Source organism: Scardinius erythrophthalmus, assembly GCF_964197995.2.
Source record: "Scardinius erythrophthalmus genome assembly, chromosome: 21".
NCBI classification, from domain to species: domain Eukaryota; kingdom Metazoa; phylum Chordata; class Actinopteri; order Cypriniformes; family Leuciscidae; genus Scardinius; species Scardinius erythrophthalmus.
This window is the reverse complement of record NC_138241.1, coordinates 19776712-19796633: the sequence shown is the minus strand read 5'-3', so window position 1 is coordinate 19796633 and position 19922 is coordinate 19776712. Positions and strand designations below refer to the sequence as shown.

The following is a 19922-nucleotide window of genomic DNA, read 5'->3' as shown; positions in this document are numbered from 1 at the left end:
AGCAGATATTTTTTTTTATTGAACAAAGATTAAAGAGGATATACCTACATTTATGTTTAAATCTCTCACTCACACACACGCATGCTTAAGGAAACAGGATAAGAAACTCGAGATTTGCTTCCTAATTCTGTGGTTGCAAGCCACGATTTTCTTAATTCTCGTTTCCTTTTACAGTTAAACTGCTTAATGTTTCTCTAATGCTCATCAGATTCTCCTTTATTTCCAACATTTTGTTTTTATCTGCCTCTATAGTACTAAATTAACAAAACATTTTGGACATTTAGTGTTTCTTTTGTGCTGATAATATGTAACCCTTGGTCTTAACCACTCTTTGATAAAAGTAGCCATGTCAGAATCTGTAGGCTACTGTATAAAACTTATCAGGTATTAAGTGCAAATAAATGTTGATTCGCCATCATATGAAACCATTTAGTTATATTTCATGAAAAAAATATCTTCAAAAAAATGCCAAATGTCTCTATTTATAAATCAACGGTTTAATAAATATTTAATTTTTTTTAAACTATTAGATATAAGTGTAATTTTCAATATTAAGTTAAATATTGCAATATTTTACATGTTTTCCGAAACATAGCAGTTAGTAAAAGATTCTGAAATAGTAAATGATAGTACACTGCCACCTAAAGGCAATCATTTAGAATGCATAGTGATGCGTCTAAAAATATACAAAAGAAGAAAAAAAGAAAGGATAAAAGCAAGTGTAAGATGATGAAACTGTAAAAAAAAAAATCAACAAGAAATGCAGTGAAAAACATTTATTTTACATTTAATAAAATCCTAGGCAATTTTTTTTAAAGTTTTTTTTTTGGAGGAATTTTAGGGAATTTAAATAATGTAAGTGACATAAATAATGTGTTAAAACAATTTTTACACAATCATACATTAAGAACCTCATGGCAACACACCTATCTTCCATAGATATCACAGACAACTGCCATGATTTCATTACAAAATATTGATAGAAAACATCCAAATACATTGTAATTTTAGAGGACAAGCCCTTTCATTTGGCCAGAAAGAGCAAAAGTCATCCATTGAGATCAGTGTCTAAATCTGGGCTCTGGAGACTCCCGTGTTCGCAGGGCCCTGGATCTGCATTCAGCTTTGGCACAGCGGGTGAGACTCACCCTGATGAGCGCACTGGTCATTGTCAACTAATAAGACAGTCAAGTCTTTATTGTCTCAGACTGGCATCATGTCTTTTTTAAGAGGGTAAATGTCCCATGTCAGTCCATCACCATATGGAGTGTGTCCAGAGGGGAGGAAAATACGTGTCAGCCAATGACTGTGGAGAAAATAATAATAATAATTTACATTAAATCATAGCTTAAAAGACTGCAGACTGCCACGAAAAGCAAGTAAAATGTGCAATTTCACCTTCTCTTTTCTACACCAAAGAACACCTTCCAGTTGTTTATTTTACCGTAGCTGAAAGGATTCCGATAGACCTTTAAAAATAGAAAAAAGGTTATAAGTAAAAAAAGCATTTGATGTAATTATAAGAGATCTCAAATAAGAAAAATTAAATCCCAATCACCCTGTTGTTTAAACAGATAGAATAGTCAAGACTTTGATTCGGAATGGGCTGAAGTCACCCTCACCTTTCCACGTTTGGCCAAACGTTTGGTCTCTTTGTTGTTTATATGGCGTTCAATGCTGGTTTCTCCACGGGTGATAAGTATAGCATGCCACAGTGTGAGAGCTCCAAGGGCAACTGACACTGTGCTGATGGAAAAACCAACAAACATAACAAAAGATGTGTTCTATAGAAATAATAAAACCAGTATTTGGGCCGCTGTAAAAGAATAGCCTTTTGAAACGACGTACCTCGTGAGGACCCACATGTAGATAATACTCTTGTGAAACATCCTGTCCTTGTTGGTGTATGGAGGTTGCGAAACCTCCTGTACCCCGTAAAGCATCAGAAGAGAAAAAACATTTTATATTAAATAATACATTATTATATTAATAAAAATTAATGCAAAAATTCAATACAAATAATTTAACTTTTTAAAATATTATATAAATAGATATTTATATGAAGGCAACTATATTATTTATGCATATATACACTAACGTTCAAAGATTTGGGGTAGGTAAGATTTTTTGATGTTTTTGAAAGAAGATTCTTATGCTTAATTATTCAACCAAAAATACAAAAACAGTAATAATGAGAAATATTATTACTATTTAAAATAACTGACTTCTATTTTAATAGATTTTAAAATTCCTGTGATCCAAAGCTGAATTTTACATTTTCAGCCATTACTGCAGTGTTGCTCAAGAACCATTTCTTGAGCGTTTATTTGAAATAATAATGTAAAAGTCTTTGCTGTTACTCTTGATCAATTTAATGCATAATTGCTGAATCGAAGTATTACTTTATTTTCAAAAAAAGATGTGTGTGTGTGTGTGTGTGTGTGTGTGTGTGTTAAAAAAAAGTGTCATTCGTTTACAAATGCCACTCAGTTTTATATTTTGTCATATGATGGAAAGAATTTGATGCATTTTTAAGTGTCTCAAGTGTCCACATTTTTTTTTTATCTTCTTATAAGCATAAATCTGAGAACTGTACACTTTCTTGATTCATTGCCCCAAATGAAAAATCTAGTGCACCAGATCTTACCAACCAGAGCTTAAAGAGCTAATCCAATTGTGACAAAAGCAAAGTCAGTAAGTAATACCTATTTAAATGTTTACTGTTAGAATTGGGATCAGGAAGGTCAGAAATAATTTGTTGGTGTTTTATAGCATGTTGTTTGTTTTAAGAGTGTTAAATAATGAGCCGTGATACAGAAAAGGACGAATTCCAATTCTAAAGCCAAGCTGACAGCAGGAACAATGACTTGAAGCACCTGAAGTACCTTCCCAGCCACGCCTTCTGACGGTGCAATGCCGATGAGCAACCCAATCCCTGTCACCGGAACACCCTGTTTCTCCGCTTCCATGTGCCTGAATTGCTAAAGAATGGCAGAGAGACAGCTGGCAGTTAAGACACGCCCACTACCCCAGACTTTGAGAACAGAAAGAGAAAAGGAGACATAACCATTCAGAAAGAGAGGAGTTAAACACCATCTTAGAATGGACACAAAACACCTTATTCATACGAATAAGTGGAGGGGGGGAAAAATGCCTACTGAGGTGTTTTCCAAGCTTTAAGCGGGTTAAAGATTCAAACTTTTATGATACAAAGATTATGAGTTACACTCGACAGAGAAGCACTAACACAAAGCAACAAATGTATTTAAAAAAAAACTTACATCTATGGCATTGTATGCATCAATAAAGAGATTGCGACCGCTGATGCTACAGTACATGCAGCCCATGGTCAAGAAGAGACAAAAGGAGAAGAAGTAACGATGATTGTAATGACCAACGCAGTTGTTAAGCCAAGCTGAAAATATGGAATTAAGGAACCAACTACACAGCAGTGAAAAACCTAATGTTTCTGGGCTGTTAAATGAATAACTGACACAATTGATTTAAATTCTATCTAAATCCAGATTGTCACTTTACTTCTTTCTTCTGTGGAATGCAAAACTGGAAATAGAGAGCAACATTGCCCTCACTTTTTCAACAGCCTTGGTTCCGGAAGTATTTTTTTCATTTGGGATTCTTAAAAAGTCTTCGTTAAAAAGCTATAAGCCAGAATCAAAGCAACCAGCTATTAGGTGAATCATAATTCAAAGCCAAAATGTATTTGAACTAAAAGACAAAAGGTACAAGAATGTGAACTTAACATCTTTAATAAGGGAAAGAACTTCAATCCTCTGTAGAATCTTGGGTAATGTATTTTTTCACCAAAAATTGCATTGTTAAATTGAATTATTTTTTAAAAATAAGTTGAAATAATGCACATAATGGCTTCAACAAGAGCATATGGCATCGCTTAACAACCTCGTAGCTCACAGCAGTACTATCTTTAAAGCTATAAAGTTTTTTTTTTAAATAATTTAAAAAAAAATATTTATGGTCATTCTTTTCCATAAAATTATAATAAATTACAGTAAAAGCCCTCTAAAAGTATAAAAAGTGGCCCACATAACTTGTCCATATACAGGTTAGTAAAAACATGAGGGTGAATGAATAAATCATGACAAACTGTTAATTTTGGGTGAACAATTGTGTAAAACATAGCAAGACATTTTTTCAAAATGCCAACAATATGGTGATTTAAAAAGGATACGGCAATGATGATCCATTTTTAGAATACAGCTGAAGAAAAAGATAGAGGGATGTTTGTAACTTTCTTTCAATAACAGTATAAAATGCAGCTGATATTGAGTCACCAATTCGATTTTATAAGCCTGTTCTTACTCTTACGTTTTACAGATGCCACAGTGATGACTTCGCGCTGGTTTAGGAATGATACACTTTTTACAGACTGACACAAACGGGACGTCAGTTTTCATCTGAAAAAACAATATAAAGAAATAAAATAGCTGTTAGGTCATGAATGACATTGAAAACACACATCAGCTCTACTGGATTGTGGCATGTCTAAGGGTGCTGAACCTTTGGAGGGTATCCAGGGGGAGTGCTTGTGGCCTTGTAGTAATGGAAGGCTATCATGACTATGATCCAATGTCCGTAACAAACGTGCCACATTATCCAGCCAGGAGAGTACGTTTGCAGGACCAACGGTAGAAGGCAGTAATAAGCGATGAAAATCACAGAACTGGTAAGAGCGACAACTAAAAATACAAAAACCTAAAGAGAAAGGAAAAAGCGAACGGTGTGAGAGAAACGCACAGACATCTTAAGAAAATAACATGATGATAGTTAGTTATGAGAAAAGACAGATTTACCATTCCAAACCAGCGTGTGACAATCTCCACCATCCAAAACACTGGTTCAAGGATTGAGTCAAACACCACATCAGAGTTAGTGAGCGAGTTAAAATAAAGAGATTTGAAGATCAGATTGATGTAGCTCAGAGGCCGCCTCAGTCTCCTGGGCATGCGACTCTGCCTGCAACACCCGCGCATGCATCTCAGCAGCAGGTGCATGACTGTAGAGCAGGGACGCATGTTCAGCCCCTGGAAAGACAACATGTTACCTCTTCTTTACTTGTTCCAACTTCCTGAATATCGGCACAAGCACGTTCCTCTGACTATGTCCTGCAGTTTGCTCACTGACACTTCCCCCTGTGCTGAACTTGTAAGCCAATTAGATTAACAAAGTATCCACCTAAGCAGTTGGTGTGGACTGATCCAAACCAATAATGCAAGCATGCATTAGTTTTCTGATACACATGGATTATGGGACAGAATACAATAATAAAAAGATGTATTACGTCTTTTGTCAAGTGTTTACTTTGCACGACTGCACTGATAACAATGCATCTAAAAAAGCCCAGCCCATTTTAAGTTTACTTACTTTTACAAAAAACATGGTTAGGCTAGTTACTAATGCGTCTTTGCTTGGATTTGTAGTTGTAATCTGACCATTAATCTTACTAGACGGCTTTCAAACCGTCTCATAAAGAGTCTGGAGGTGAATTTGAGATTAAAATGCATAAAGGACCTGGGATGATAAAAGAGGCTTTGTTACTTAATTAAAAGTTAGGCAAAAGACATTACCCTAAGGCACGCTAAGTTCTAAAAAAATGTAAAAAAATATAAATACAATTATGAATCAGAGAGGCGTGCCCCCAGTTAGAATAAAAAAAAACTAAATGTTAGCATTACATGCTTAGACATTGTAAAATTCACTTGTGAGATACTGATCTGGACAGTCTACATTCCGACCACAACAGTTAATGTGGAGGGAACACCACCCATATGTAACTTTGGAATTGAGACAAATAGAGACATAAGCATAAAGAGATGTAACAGTGGACAATGCTGTCAGATTATTGTAGAAATGGCCAACCTCATACACCATCCCCCATGTCATAAACAGACTATAATCTCACAGAGTCTGTGCCTTTAAAATGATAATTAAGACAAAAATATACATATTGGTAAATTTACATTGATCAAATCACAGCGTCAACAAATGGGTAAAAATATAGGCTACACTGCGCATCAGTGATAAGACAAAGGTTAATAGTGATGTTGTTTAGTACCTCGAGCTGACAGAATCAAACAGCAAGAGCTAAACATCACATATCACTGCTAGGCAGAAATGCATGCAGTCGGCTCTCTTACCTGGCCTAGATCTTCTACTAAAACTGCGATGGACTCAACTCATGATACCGCTGAAAGATTTTTTTTTTTGGGACAGATGGAGACAAATAAATGGAAGCAGCAGTTTCTACCCCTTTGATTTCATCTGCTGTCTGTCTGTCTGTCTGACGCGCAGGGATGTGAGCTGTCAAGGTGGGAATTCTGGGAAATGGAGTTTAAAGTGCGGAAAGCGGAAATATTATATGGGAACTTTTAATAATATTTTTATAGTATTAATGATAAAAATTCAATTATATAGTGTGGCATTTCATGAAAAAAAAATCGTAGTTATGTTTAATTGTATGTGATCTCCGCCAAACTGCTACAGAGAACTGTGGGAATTGTAGTTTAAATCATGTCCAAGTCATTTTCGCGAATCGGTTCTTTCGAACGTTTTGTTTCAAAGAAACGGCTCAAGAAATAATTCAGTGATTCTTTTACGTCTAAACGTAATAACGTCGGCGTGGACCCTAAACCCCCAGCGTAGTGCTCTAATGTCCCAATAAAGGCATATGCAGGCACACTTTGCTATTTATTATGTATTTTTCTATTACGTTACGTGGTACTATTAGAATGTAGTGTTATTTAATGTTTCTCAGTTTGATGCAGTAATTCAGCCCATAAAAACAAAGTTATAATTAGCATTTACATTACTAAAATTAATTTACATCTGTTGGCTGCAAACGTGTTTTTGTAAAATTGCACTGTTTAAATAACTCGGACAATTTTCTGAACCGGTTCAACCAATTCATTGAAAAGATCCGACTCAAAAGAACAATTCGTTCAGGCAACGACAGTAGCTGCTGTTCACACGTGCTCACTACGGGAGTAGAGATTGTACAAAACATGGCATTCACTTTCAACTTCGATATACCTTTACAAACAGAAGAAATAAATGATAAAGAAAACAAAGTCGACAACGCAAAAGATGTGGATCTTAAATGCTCGGTAAGGGAATGTATAGCTTGTTAATCCCGGCTATATGTTTGCTAATAATGCTAGTCGGCTGACTTTAATATATATATTTTTTAAATTATGCTTGAGAAGTACAACACACATGCCCCAAATGATACTCTATCTTATCAGTTATGTGAAAGAATAAATCAAGTATATGTGGGTCTCGTAACTCACGCTACATATCAAAAAGTAACCAGTGATTGCATCTGTCAAGATCATTATGCACAATGTATCTTTTTATAGGACGCCAGTGCAACCGTCCCAACGAAGATGAAGAATGCTATTGAGCACGAACCTTTGTTGGATCCTCTCTCCCACATTGAGAACTGGGTGCCCGAAACCATCACAGTAGGTGCCCTGCCTCCACTGCTCTGTCTCAATGAATCAGTGTTCGAGAAGACGGCTCCTGAACTGGAGGACAGTGAGGAGATACTGGCCAAAACACTGAATCAAAACTCTGACCTCATCACTGGAGTGTATGAGGGTGGACTTAAGATATGGGAATGCACGTATGATCTTCTTGAGTACATTGATGATGAAGGAGAGACCTTCACTGGAAAAAGGGTGTTAGACTTGGGCTGTGGAGCAGGTCTACTTGGCATTCTTGCATTGAAGAGAGGAGCCATCAAAGTTGACTTCCAGGATTATAACAGCACTGTGATAGAGCAGTTAACAGTGCCAAATGTGTTTCTCAATTGTGAAGATGATGATGATGAGACAGAGGAGCAAAATAGCAGTCCACCATCTAAGAGGAAAGCCCTGAATGCATCACAGAAATTGCTAGATCGTTGTGGTTTCTTCTCGGGCGACTGGAACTCTTTTCTCACACTTATGCGAAATAAAACCTCATCGCCAAAATATGACATTATCTTCACATCAGAAACCATTTACAACACAGACTACTACTCTTCTCTTCATAGTGTGTTTTGTGGCCTGCTTGCTGAGGATGGGATTGTTTATTTGGCAACTAAGTCTCACTATTTTGGAGTAGGCGGTGGCCTTCATCTGTTTGAGAAGTTTGTGGAGCAGAATAAAGTCTTTCAAACCAAATATTTGAAGGATGTGGAACAAGGCCTGAAGAGACATGTTGTATCATTGACATTTAAAAAGTGACATTGAAATTGTATTGATAAGTGTTAATGTGCACATTAACTATCTATTATGGACACCCATCCCTTTCAGGCCAAATGCATCGACTATGGGAGCCTAAATTGTGCTTGGCATACATAACTAAAGGTGAAACAGAACTGAAACTTTCAAAGTTTGGTGAAACACTGATGATTTGTTACTTAATTCCAATTCAATCTGCAATATAAAGTACACATTATATATTGGTTCATACTGTGCTGCTAAATCATCATCAAATAAACAACGACTGGCATAAGTTTACATGTTCCGGCTTATGTCTGTACAATTTATCAAGCAGGCCAACAGACGAAACAGTCATTAGGTTTTCAGTCTCAACACTGGTTTAATGTGAAAAGAAATGTACTTGCTGCATTGAGAATACATGACCAAACATAATATTCTTAAAAAAAATAAAGTGGAGATAAAGTAAATTATGGAATGAATTACATAGACAAATCCAAACAAAAATATGTGGTCCTTGTAAACGGTTTACCTAATAAATACTCACAACTAATGCACAATTCTAGAATTACATTATGGTAAATAGGTCCTATATTTATTTGAACTCGTAGACACTTATCCGATAGAGCTCTGTCTCGTTGATGTTAAATATGGGAGTCTTGTTTAAAGTAATTCAGTGCTGATGTATAATTTAAAAAGTTTAAAGTAAATACTCTATTTCTTGGCTTTGCCCTGGGCTGCCACAGCCTCCATGGCTTTGCGAACAGTTTCTTCGTCTCCGAGGAACTGCATGGGCTTGATGGGCTTCAGGTTCTTGTCCAGCTCGTAAAGAATAGGGATGCCTGTGGGCAGATTCAGCTCCATGATGGCCTCCTCAGACATACCTGTGAGGAAACACTATAAGACTGTAGAAAAACTGAAATGTGACCTCTCATAAGAGCTTGTGACGAACTATTTCTAAAACAGCAATCAAATGTCCTCAAGTAGTAGGTTTAATTTTTAAATGTATAACTTATTAAATAAGATGTTTTTGTGCATATCTGTCAAGACTAGGGTGTTTCTCTGCCTATGGTCAGTGTTGTTTTGGTATTTAGTTACTTTTATCGTTTTTATTAATATTTTGAATTTTTATTTTGATATTTTTCGTTTTAATTTTAAAGTTTTAGTAATTTTGTTGCGGTTTTGTCTATTTTTTTATGTTTATATAGGTTTAATTTTTTTTATTTCAGCTTTAGTTATTTTAGTAGATCAAGTTAATGAGAAAGGCTGATTTGGCAACTACCTGAAAGTTTATTGGTCACACTTTAGTTTAGGGTCCAATTAGGGTCCACACATTTTGCCTCAAACTCCTAATTACTGCTTATTAATATTTAGTACAGTAGTTGTTAAGTTTAGGTATTGATAGGATTAAGGGATGTAAAATATGTTCATGCAGAATTAGGCATTAATATGTGCTTTATTAGTACTAATAAACAGCCAATATCCCAGTATTATGCATGCTAATAAGCAACTAGTTCATAGTGAGAGTTGGACCCTAAACTAAAGTGTTACCAGTTTATTTTATTATATATAGAGAAGGAAGTATTATATAGAGAAGGAATGTCATTCCATGGGGGAATGGCATTGTGGATAAAAAGTAAACGGCCAATTTTGCTTTTTTTGTGGAATTGAAAGTAATTTTACGGAGAGTGACTCATAAAGAGCAATTTCTTGCAGATTATATATATTTTAACAAAAAAAAATTCCTTATTAAAGCTTTTAATTTCCATGAATTTTCCTGGTATTTTAAAAATTGAAATGATGGTAAGAAGAACACTGAACAAGGGATTGAAAAGATCCTGCAATTACCTTCTAAGTGTTTCACAATGCCTCTCAAACTGTTTCCATGAGCTGCAATCAACACTCTTTTCCCTTCCTTGATTTGAGGCACAATCTCCTCATTCCAGAAAGGTAGCGCCCGTGCAATAGTGTCCTTCAGACTCTCGCAAGGCGGCAGCTGGTCCTCGGTCAAATCAGCATAACGTCTATCCTAAAAAAAAAAAAGAAAGGACATCCAACAAGACAAAATTAGTGCATTAATGAAATGTTCCTTAAACATGTCAGTTACAGTATCCAATAGTACTGCTCATTTAGCTAATAGAAACTCTTGACTTGTTTGTTTTGGGACATAGAATGCAGTTTCATTTACAAATAAGGTTTGACCTTTGTTTTCTGAGCCTTTGCACTTATTAACTACTCGCACGTCAGTTTCAAAATGTAATACCAACATGTTGCAACAAACTGCAACATGTAACAGTGAAAATCCCAAGTTTTTACACTCATAAAATCAGATGGAACATTGTATGTTAAGATGATTTATGAATTCTGAGATTGTTGTAATGGATGCAGGAATGCAGATAATAATGTTAATAGGTATGCTGTCATTGAGGATATGCATTTATACACTCATGAGTTTCTGTTTCTTATATAATTTGAAAATCTATGGAATATGAGGAGGGGGAATAACTAATTATGATGGCAGATTAAACAGATTTAGTGATTAAAATGACATAATAATTGAATGAGGTTGAAGACCACACCTTGCTGATGATGCTGTAAAAGTCATGATCTGCATCCATAGTTGGTGGGGGGATGTCAAATGAGCGCCTCCAAATCTTAACCTGGGCTTCACCATGCTTGGCTGCAGTCTCAGCCTTGTTCAACCCAGTGAGACCACCATAATGACGTTCATTCAGGCGCCAGGTCCTGTGCACAGGCAGCCACATCTGATCAATACTGTCCAAAACGATCCATAACGTCCGGATGGCTCTCTTCAGCACCGAGGTGTAACAAATGTCAAACTCATACCCTGCATCTGCAAAGACAGTGATACAGCATAGATTTATTTAATATGGCAGATGTAATTAAAAACAACACAAATCAATACATTGTGATCAATATATACATTGAATACAAATTCATTTAATACGATATTATAGACTTAGAATAATACAAATATAATTTATTTTTAAAAATGTATTACATATAATTTTTATTTAAACTATCATAAAAATGGTATTACAATGCATTTATAAAATATAAACATTGCTTAACAGTAATCGCGTCAAAAAAAGTCACTTTTTATTGGGAAATTCAGCACGTGGTGTGTAAAATCACGTTCTGTGCGGCACGTTCGCATCACGTATGCCCCGCCCCACACCCGTCATTAATTAGCAAACTGCCAGTTCATTGGTTCAGAGCTTACACGCGTCACGTCGAAGGCGGGGCAGCGCCGGGTATGTCAGTCTTCTGAAAGTCATTTGAATTTTCCGGTTTGAGTTTTATTATTTAAAACGCAAAAACCTCAATGCAAACATTAGTATGACAAAGCAGGTAAAGTTATTCTCAATGTAGACGTGATGTACATGACATGTTCTTTCAAAAAACAATCTAGAATGCTGATATAACTTACACTTAGGACGGCAGATTTACAACGCTCATCATTCACAATGCTGGAAAATATAATATTAAACAAACTTACAAACCTTTCAAAGCTTGACCGCCTTTCTTTGCCTCCTGAGCCCCTGTCTCGCTCAGGTCGGCGTCGAACCAGCCGCAGAAGCGATTCTCCTGGTTCCAGCAGCTCTCGCCATGGCGAATGAGAACCAACTTGTATGCAGCCATTTGAGATATTCAGAGGCAGATTTTAAAGGTGGCAGCTAAAGAAAGCACGATGACTGAGCTCTGGTCGAACAGGTTGTTAAGCTCTGTAAAGAGAGTACTGTCAAAAAGACCCTTCTCTCATCTGAGTCCCTAATGAATGACGTTTCCGACCTGCCCATCTCAACGCTCCACCAATCAGCGCCTCGGAACGATGCGCCACACTGTGAAACTGCAAATACGACATGGAAAAAAAACATGAGCTTCCTGTAATGAATGTCTCTGCATATTTTATATTTAAGCTTCAAAATATATTTAGCAAGAATAAGAAGGACTGTAATATATGTAATCGTTCATAGTTCATCGAACATGCCAGAGATAAAGTATTATAAATCATTAGACTCAGGAAGATTGTAACTTCCCGTTAGATTTCATTGGGTGTATCTTGGAGATATGAGGTACAGGAGAGCCAATCAAATGTTACTTATGTTGGTATTGGGCGGGGTTTAGCGCGGAAGAGAATGAATGGTGATGTTGTGTGAAGCAAATGTGATAGTAGGCCTAACTATTAAACAATAACTTTATTAGTATGTTCAAGGAAGGGTTTTCGTCTTTGCTTCTGTTAAGAGGACTCAGAATCTTCTTTTCAACTGTAGTTGATTTTTGTGAAAGCGGTTTAATGGATACTGACAATACAATTAAAAATCTTGCCCAAATTGGGATCATATCATAAATAAATATCAACTGTAAGTAGACTGTTTTCCACATGATTCTTTAATGTCTATAAAGAAGAATAGCAAAGCTGTTAAGACATCTCTACACAGTAAAAAAAAAACGTTGGGTTACATATTGGGTCAATATGTTGGGTTATTCTCCAAAAAAAGGGTCATTTTTAAAATCGTTGGGTAATTTCTAGAAATAACCCGACTGTTGGGTTAAATCACTGTCTATGGGTCAAATAGCTAACGGTTTCCGCAGCGACGGTTCAAATGAATAGCGTACCGCACGATATACGTCACCTTTTCTCATTAATATTCATTAAGCTAGCGACGGTTGCTAGGGGGGTCAAACTCGCGCGTGTCACTCATGCTAGACGCATGTAAACAGTTTACGGACGAGATGTCTACTGAGCTAAACCTGCTAACTCTGTCCGAGAATGATGTCCCCGGTGCCAACTTCACTGGTATAGAAGTAGAAGAACATACAAATATTCAATTGAAGAGATGGCTTGAGTGTAGAGGGCTGAAAAAGACGGGAAAAAGAGCCGACCTGATCCAGAGGTAGATTGTTATCGACAGAATTTCTCCCCCAAAAAACATCGCCTTACGCCACTGACAGTGACATTTTGCAGTTTCAACAAGCTATCTTTTACCACCCTATGTCCTGTCTGTCATATATATTATGTCCTCTGGTTGTCTTACGTCTGACAGTTGTTGGGGGTAATTTATATTATTATTAATGTATTTATTTTTTGTTTAGCGATCGCTAATGCCACTTGGTCACAACCAACAACACTTAATGGGTATTTCATTGTTATTCATGATGATTTTAAACTATTAACTTTTGAATTAAAATGTTTAAAAGATCATTTCATGTGTATGCATTTCATTAGTTTTATGTAAAATACATTTTGATCAAAAATTCCCAAGATATCAATTCTATGTTAATCTACTCATTACCTCAAAACTTAGAATATTTTCTATTATCTTTCTTTATTGCTTTCACTGTACATTATTGCTTTCACTGTACATACAATGAAGGCAATACACGGGTTTCTTGTATACAAACAATACCGGATGCGCGCGCATCCAGGAGGCAAAAAACCCGCTATCTGTTATGCCGAATTCTGTAAAGATATTGTAATTAACGTAGATTTCCCATTGTTTGTAATTTCTTGTTGACTTAATAATAAACTGCAATTTCAGAGTTGGATCTGTTTGTTTGTGTTTCATATTATTATAACATATGTAAAACGTCCAACTGTTTACGAATCCGGACATACTGTGATGCATGTATGAATTATCATGTTAGACTAAGTTAGTAATGTAATGTTAGCAGTGCAGCATTTGCTTTTATATAAGTTAACCTTGTTTACGTTACGTTACTTTACGACCTGCAGCATTTCATGACTGCACATATAACGTTACATTAGTGTAAATCAAAGATTTGACGATGGATTATGTAGCCTTAGTACCTCCGACCGTGGCGATTATATTAAAAAACTTACTCTCAGCAATGGTGAGATCTTGCCGGATCCCTACGCAATACATGACGATCTTTGGATTGCGGATGACAAATAGTGGCCAGCAATTGTATGGCCTGATATAGGCTATATAATTATCTTATTCATTCAGACACCAAGTGTGTATACAAAATAAATGATTAGAGCGTACAAATCCATTGATGCATACAACTACGTGCTATGTGGTCATGTGCAGCTCGTCAAATTATGAATAGAAAGAATAGCCTATAACATACTTCCTTCTTCTGTCCCACTCTTCCATTTGCCTAAATTTGGAATTACTTGCAACATGTATAATTTAAATGAGCAGATAAAACACAACAGATAGGCCTGCATATAAATAAATTACGCAACAACTTCTTTGCATTTTGACTTAGAGACAACACCACCACTATGCTACTAGCCACCCTTTACTCCGATACGAAGACCGCGGGTCTATTGCCTCCTGGTTGCGTGCGCAAGCAGTGATGACGTCGCCGAGAAACCCATGTATAGTGCACAACTGTTCTCTTTGCAATTAACCTTCATTCTCTCTGTGGATATAGGTTATAAATTACCCCTATATGTAAACAAAAATGAAATAATAAATCCAAGTAAATGTTTATAGAAAATAACTTTTTACATTTTCAAAGTTCAAGTGTATATTTCAGAATGAAATTGAATGGGGTCACTTGTTGGAAATATGATTGCCTTTAAGCATCAAAGTAATATTGAGATGACCCCTCTAAATATTGATAGATTTTGGATTAAATGTGCAGAATTAGTAGAACATTTCACAACTTAAATAAAGCTTTAACATGTCTTCTTTTATTTACTTTGCCAACTGAACTTGAGCGAGCGCGCTTCTATGTTGACCCCCTTCCGGTTTACGTTGCTGACGTCACGCGGCCTTGCGGTCTAAAAATAGCACTCGTGCGGCACGCTATTGTAACGGTCCAGGCAGTGACAGACAGTCAACATAGAAGCTGCTGCTGCATCCTGATTATGAGAGGCAAGTCATATCGTTTTTATGCATAACATTAAGTATTGTTAATGTTATAAGTTTTTTAGATAAAGAATAATTTAATAATTGGTTTATTTTATGCTCTACACAATTCTAATCATTATTTTTGTCTTTTTACTGCCTGGGCCATATCTACCGGGCAGAGTGGTAGGCTCTGCTACCGGGTCCAGGCTTGCTGCCTCCGAATCGGCGGGAAAACTCGCCACTAGTTCAGATTCTTCTCAGCATATGGTCTCTAATTAATGTAAATACGCCTACATTTATTTTGAAGTTAATATCTCACTAACATACTTTGTTCTAACAAAAATCACACAACATAAAACATTTTCGTTACTTAAAAAAAAAAGGTGACCGTTGACGTTGTTCACGCACGCACGCACGCACGCTGCATGTTGGTAGAAGAAAAAGATGCTTGAGAGCGCGCAGGTGGACGCATGCTAGCTCTTTTCGGCGTATGGACATTTTGGCGTTTTTATTACATGATTTTTGAATGTTTTGTGCAGGATGAATCAGGCCATCACATCAGCTCAGATAGCCCACTGGTTTACTGTTGGGGCACAGTTTGCAAACATCACAATCACTGATGAAGTGAAAAAGCAAGATGAGGCCGAAGCTACTGCAGTCAGGTACGTGATGATGAGGTCAGTTTTTGCATGTACAGGTGAAAAGTTTTAAACTGTTAGTTTTATTATCCAAACTTGCTTTAATAGGATTCGTAATTTCAAAAGATGTTAGACAATAACATTGATGAAACTGGAATTTTAGACCATGTGCAGTTATCGCTAATTAAAATAAAATCACCATGGGAGACACGTGCGTTTAAGATACGTAGTTTATTTTTCAGAGTATACGCACTCAATTTAGCACTTACATTTTCACATTATTAAATATTAATGCTTTGTCCAAGTTTAATTTTGGAGGCTCTGCCATACCAAACAACATGTGCGCGGGTGAATTGATTTGTTTGACAGCTGGTGGTAAACTATAGGCTAGGGGTTTTCAAACTGGGCCCAGGGACCCTCAGGAGGCCGCAAGGGAGTGCTAGGCCGTCTGTGGAAAAGTCTAAAAAACAGTGTAAAAATAAATTAAAGATAAATTGAACTAAATTAATAAAACATGGGTTAACATGAATAAATTGATAAAAAAAAAAATATATACACATCTACAGTGCAGCACAGGAATATAGTAAGAAAATATTAAAGGGCCCCTATTATGGATTTTTGAAAACGACCTTTCATGTAGTGTGTAACATAGCTCTGAGTGAATGAAAACATTGCACAGTACAGTGCAAGTATAAGTGCACAGTATAAAGTTATTGTCTTTCAAAAGTAAGAGTCGACTCTGAGTCAATTAAATGATTTGCCGTTTCGTTGTGACGTCAAGACGAAACATTAGAATATTGCCCGCCCACTTATTGCATGCACAGACACCAGGGAAAACTTCAACCTCAAACCTTCAGCTGATTCCTGTGGATACTGGATAGCATCATGTAGGGCTGGGCGATATGGCTGAAAACTGTATCACGATATAAGTGTTTCATATCGGTCGATATCGATAATTATTGATATTTTTTTTTATGACCTATTTAAAATAAGGACCAGGAGACAAATATGTTACATTTAAACTTATTTTAAACTTAAAGGTATAGCGGAGGATCTTTCTGAATTTTAGATAAGACCCGCCCTCTCCACTTTTTGAAAAGTTTGATTGATTCACCAGAATGATTGACAATTAGGAGGACCAATAGTATAGGACCTATAGTATAGGTATTCCACCCGGAAGTAAAAAAATCCTCCGCTATACCTTTAACCTTCCTCTGATTATAATCCCCTCAGTTATAAAGGCAGAAATGTCAACACAACCATGGAAAACACTCAAATAATTAAAATGTAAACATAAGTCTAAAATCACAATGAACACTTAACAATTATCTCTTAACATTAGGGTGCAAAATTAAAGAATACGTAAGAAATGCTTAATAAAGTGTAATACAATAGTGCAAAGTGTTAAATATAAACAGAGAAACCGACGACGGTCTTGCATAACTTGCAGACGACATTGGTCTGACTATGGTCAGACTTATAAAATCCAAAAAACTGCCATACTGGCGAGCTGACTTTTCCTGTTTTATCAACAATCGCTGATGGCACTCATTTTCCACTTATCACTCCACGCCGGTTCTGTTACTGAAGAATCCAACACGTGACAACAATATGGCGCAACCATACTGTTACATGACCGGCTGTTAGCGTGTCACCCCCTTACGTTGCTAGGTTACCAGAGAGAGAATGCCTTTGTTCATGCAACCAAACTTGCTTCGCAACCTCTGGTTTCTTCCGACAAAAAAAAAAAAAAAAAAAATCAAACGTTTTTCGAACACATTTTTTATTGATATTGATTACGTGTCTATCGCGATACATATTGTTATCGTTTTATCGCCCAGCCCTAGCATCATGTTAAGAAGACGCTGTGCTCTACAATGTGAAGGTAAAGCCAGTTTTTTTCACTGCCCACGGACGAGCATGTGAAGAATCAGTTGTTAAAGTTAATCTTTATCACGATATCACAGCAGTATAATCCTAAACTTTTGCTGTGGTCCCTTTATTTTACTGAAGACTGCTGCTTAAATTTCAATGTTCAATGCAGGATTCCCAAACCGCTTGCTCTTGAAAGATGGTGTTCAAAAAACGTAGTTTTGAGTTTTATATTGTGTAGGTCCTGCTAACTGGCTAACTCACGTTATTACTGTCTTACTGAAATACTTCTGCTAATCAGTTGTGGGCCACGATTACCTATAACTGTCTATTAATGCAGATTGTCTGTCATTCTCACTACTTTGAGGAAATATTTGTTTTACCAACATTTGTTACATCAGATCATTCATCAGCTCGGCTAATGTATACATTGTATACATGCACTTTTATTGATACAGTTTCCACGTGTTCACAGCAATATATTAGAAAAATACTCTAAATAATTAGTACAAGTAAAATAATCGGTTTGTTGATGGACATGTACTTTAATGCTGATGGTGAGGAATTACACTTGCAACATCTCATATAATGTAGCCTACCTCAAACTAGGGCTGAACGATTAATCGCACTTTCCATGTAATCGCACTTAAATCGAGACGGCTTATCGCGATTTTAAAATCACAAAGGCTGCGATTTTTTTTTTTTATTATTATTTTTTATGCGCAGCTTGTCATTGATGTACGGCTCTGTAAACGCTGCTCCATCTGAAAGCACTGTGAGTTTGAGTCACTTATAATGTGCATTTGAAAAAACGCGCGTCAAACATCTTTCCAAAACATGAGAAGCATTTATGAACCTCTTGTCCAACAACAGACAACATTTAATAACATGCATTTACTCCAAACTCACTTCATAACGACAGTTGAGCATCCTTCTGTGAGATGATGTGCCTTCTTACACAGAATAAGGCAGTCATGTATTTATAAGTCATGTTTAATCAAAGCGTTTCAATCTTCTGTTTATTCAGCTACAGCAATAGGGATTTCCTGGAATGATGCGCATTATTGTACTTCTGCGGCGGGGCATATTTATCGTGTTTGCATGAGAGCGCCCTCTGGCGTTCAAATGGGGCAGTATTTACTACCAATCAGCCGCACTCCACTGACAAGATGCGCATAAAATAATCGCAACCTTTACCAAATCGCGTGCGGTTTTATTGCGATTAATCATTCAGCCCTACCTCAAACTGAGTAGTGTATCACTGAGAAACGTCCTGCTCAGGCCGTCCTTGCGATGGAGGTTCAGGTTGAATAACAGTTCTTCCAGTGTTTCATCATCGGACTCGCGCTCGCATTGATATGGTAAAATCTACGTCATGTCGTTACTGTGTTTAGTTTACGGTAGGGCTGCACGTTTTCAAGTTTTTCATTAACCGTTAACCGAGGCCCTTAGCGGTTAATACTCGGTTAACCACAGTGTGCGCGCCGCAACCCCGAGATAGGCGTAATTTGCGGGTGGGAATGTCCCCAGCACCACTATTTTCTAAGGTCGATATTGTCCCCACCACTTTTGAAACATCTCGCGGGATGAATAACGTTACCAATACAAATAAAAAAACACATCTCCAGTTAACTAGCAGAGCATTCATTTCGTTCGTTTTTTTTTAGGCGATCTAGCGCTGAAATATTTTGTTTTTTAAGTGATCAAAGTGCTCGTTACCGCTGCGATCGAGAAGGGTCTTGTAAAACGTGCTGAGGTAATATTAATTCGTGGCCACGAAACAATTCACCTGAATATTCACCAATTCACACACACACGAAAAAAAAAAGGAATAAAAAGATGTACGAGAATAGTCGGCCTTTACTGAAGAGCTATTTTCACTAGTGAGAAAAACAGTTTAATAATTATTAATTCGTGGCCACGAAATAATTCACCTGAATATTCACCAATTCACAAAAAATAGGTCTTTAGCATTCACTAATTAACAGGCTTGGGAGGGTTACTTTAAAAATGTATTCCGTTACAGTTACAAATTACTTCCTAAAAAAAGTATTCAGTAACGTAATCCAAGTACTATAATATGAAAGTAATGTAACTGATTACTTTTGGATTACTTCAAGGTCACGTATATAAATAAAGTCAAGCAAGAAGAAATAATAAACAAAAATAAATCAAAAAAACTTTTATTTATTAAGAATTTGGTCCAGTGTACAATATTTGCAAAATATACACACAGGCCTGAATATATATATTTATGTAAAGGGCTATACAGACATCTAGTGGCTAACGTATGGTATTACAGATTATTTTGTTTTATTTTTAACAAA

At 36.5% G+C, this 19922-nt stretch overlaps 4 protein-coding genes across 13 annotated transcripts in view; 2 read left to right on the top strand and 2 right to left on the bottom strand.

The window, feature by feature from the left end:
• Positions 1–761: 761 nt before the first annotated feature.
• zdhhc16a (zDHHC palmitoyltransferase 16a) lies at positions 762–7616 on the bottom strand (the record flags this gene model as incomplete). 9 transcript variants are annotated; one of them, XM_081351025.1, is made up of 11 exons in its annotated part: positions 762–1306; positions 1399–1469; positions 1623–1746; positions 1849–1925; positions 2877–2981; positions 3282–3415; positions 4208–4236; positions 4345–4433; positions 4537–4731; positions 4830–5060; positions 7444–7616. In XM_081351025.1, the coding sequence occupies 10 exons, from the start codon at positions 5049–5051 to the stop codon at positions 1204–1206; spliced, it is 1149 nt and encodes a 382-aa protein (XP_081207151.1). In that variant the 3' UTR covers positions 762–1203. The 9 variants fall into 9 exon arrangements, 7 of the variants coding, with proteins under 7 accessions (XP_081207151.1, XP_081207150.1, XP_081207148.1 ...); XM_081351024.1 differs by lacking the exon at positions 7444–7616 and adding an exon at positions 6174–6341; XR_014029074.1 differs by lacking the exon at positions 7444–7616 and adding an exon at positions 6174–6341 and having other exon boundaries at positions 763–1306; positions 1559–1746.
• Positions 6934–8793, top strand: mettl18 (methyltransferase 18, RPL3 N3-histidine). The gene is made up of 2 exons (XM_081351029.1): positions 6934–7139; positions 7392–8793. The coding sequence occupies exons 1-2, from the start codon at positions 7038–7040 to the stop codon at positions 8259–8261; spliced, it is 972 nt and encodes a 323-aa protein (XP_081207155.1). The 5' UTR covers positions 6934–7037; the 3' UTR covers positions 8262–8793.
• Positions 8597–12274, bottom strand: pgam1a (phosphoglycerate mutase 1a). Its single transcript, XM_081351030.1, has 4 exons — positions 11762–12274; positions 10817–11091; positions 10086–10266; positions 8597–9121 (listed from the first exon to the last, which is right to left on the bottom strand). The coding sequence occupies exons 1-4, from the start codon at positions 11898–11900 to the stop codon at positions 8952–8954; spliced, it is 765 nt and encodes a 254-aa protein (XP_081207156.1). The 5' UTR covers positions 11901–12274; the 3' UTR covers positions 8597–8951.
• A 2771-nt stretch (positions 12275–15045) lies between these two features.
• The window catches only part of tdrd9 (tudor domain containing 9), a 32419-nt gene continuing 27542 nt past the window's right edge, over positions 15046–19922 (top strand). Inside the window, exons 1-3 of one of the 2 annotated variants that reach the window (XM_081350341.1) lie at positions 15046–15109; positions 15265–15365; positions 15625–15747. In XM_081350341.1, coding sequence (XP_081206467.1) covers positions 15364–15365; positions 15625–15747 — 125 coding nt within the window. In that variant the 5' untranslated portion in view covers positions 15046–15109; positions 15265–15363. The remainder of the gene's footprint in view (positions 15110–15264; positions 15366–15624; positions 15748–19922) is intronic. The other variant, XM_081350342.1, reaches the window with a different exon arrangement.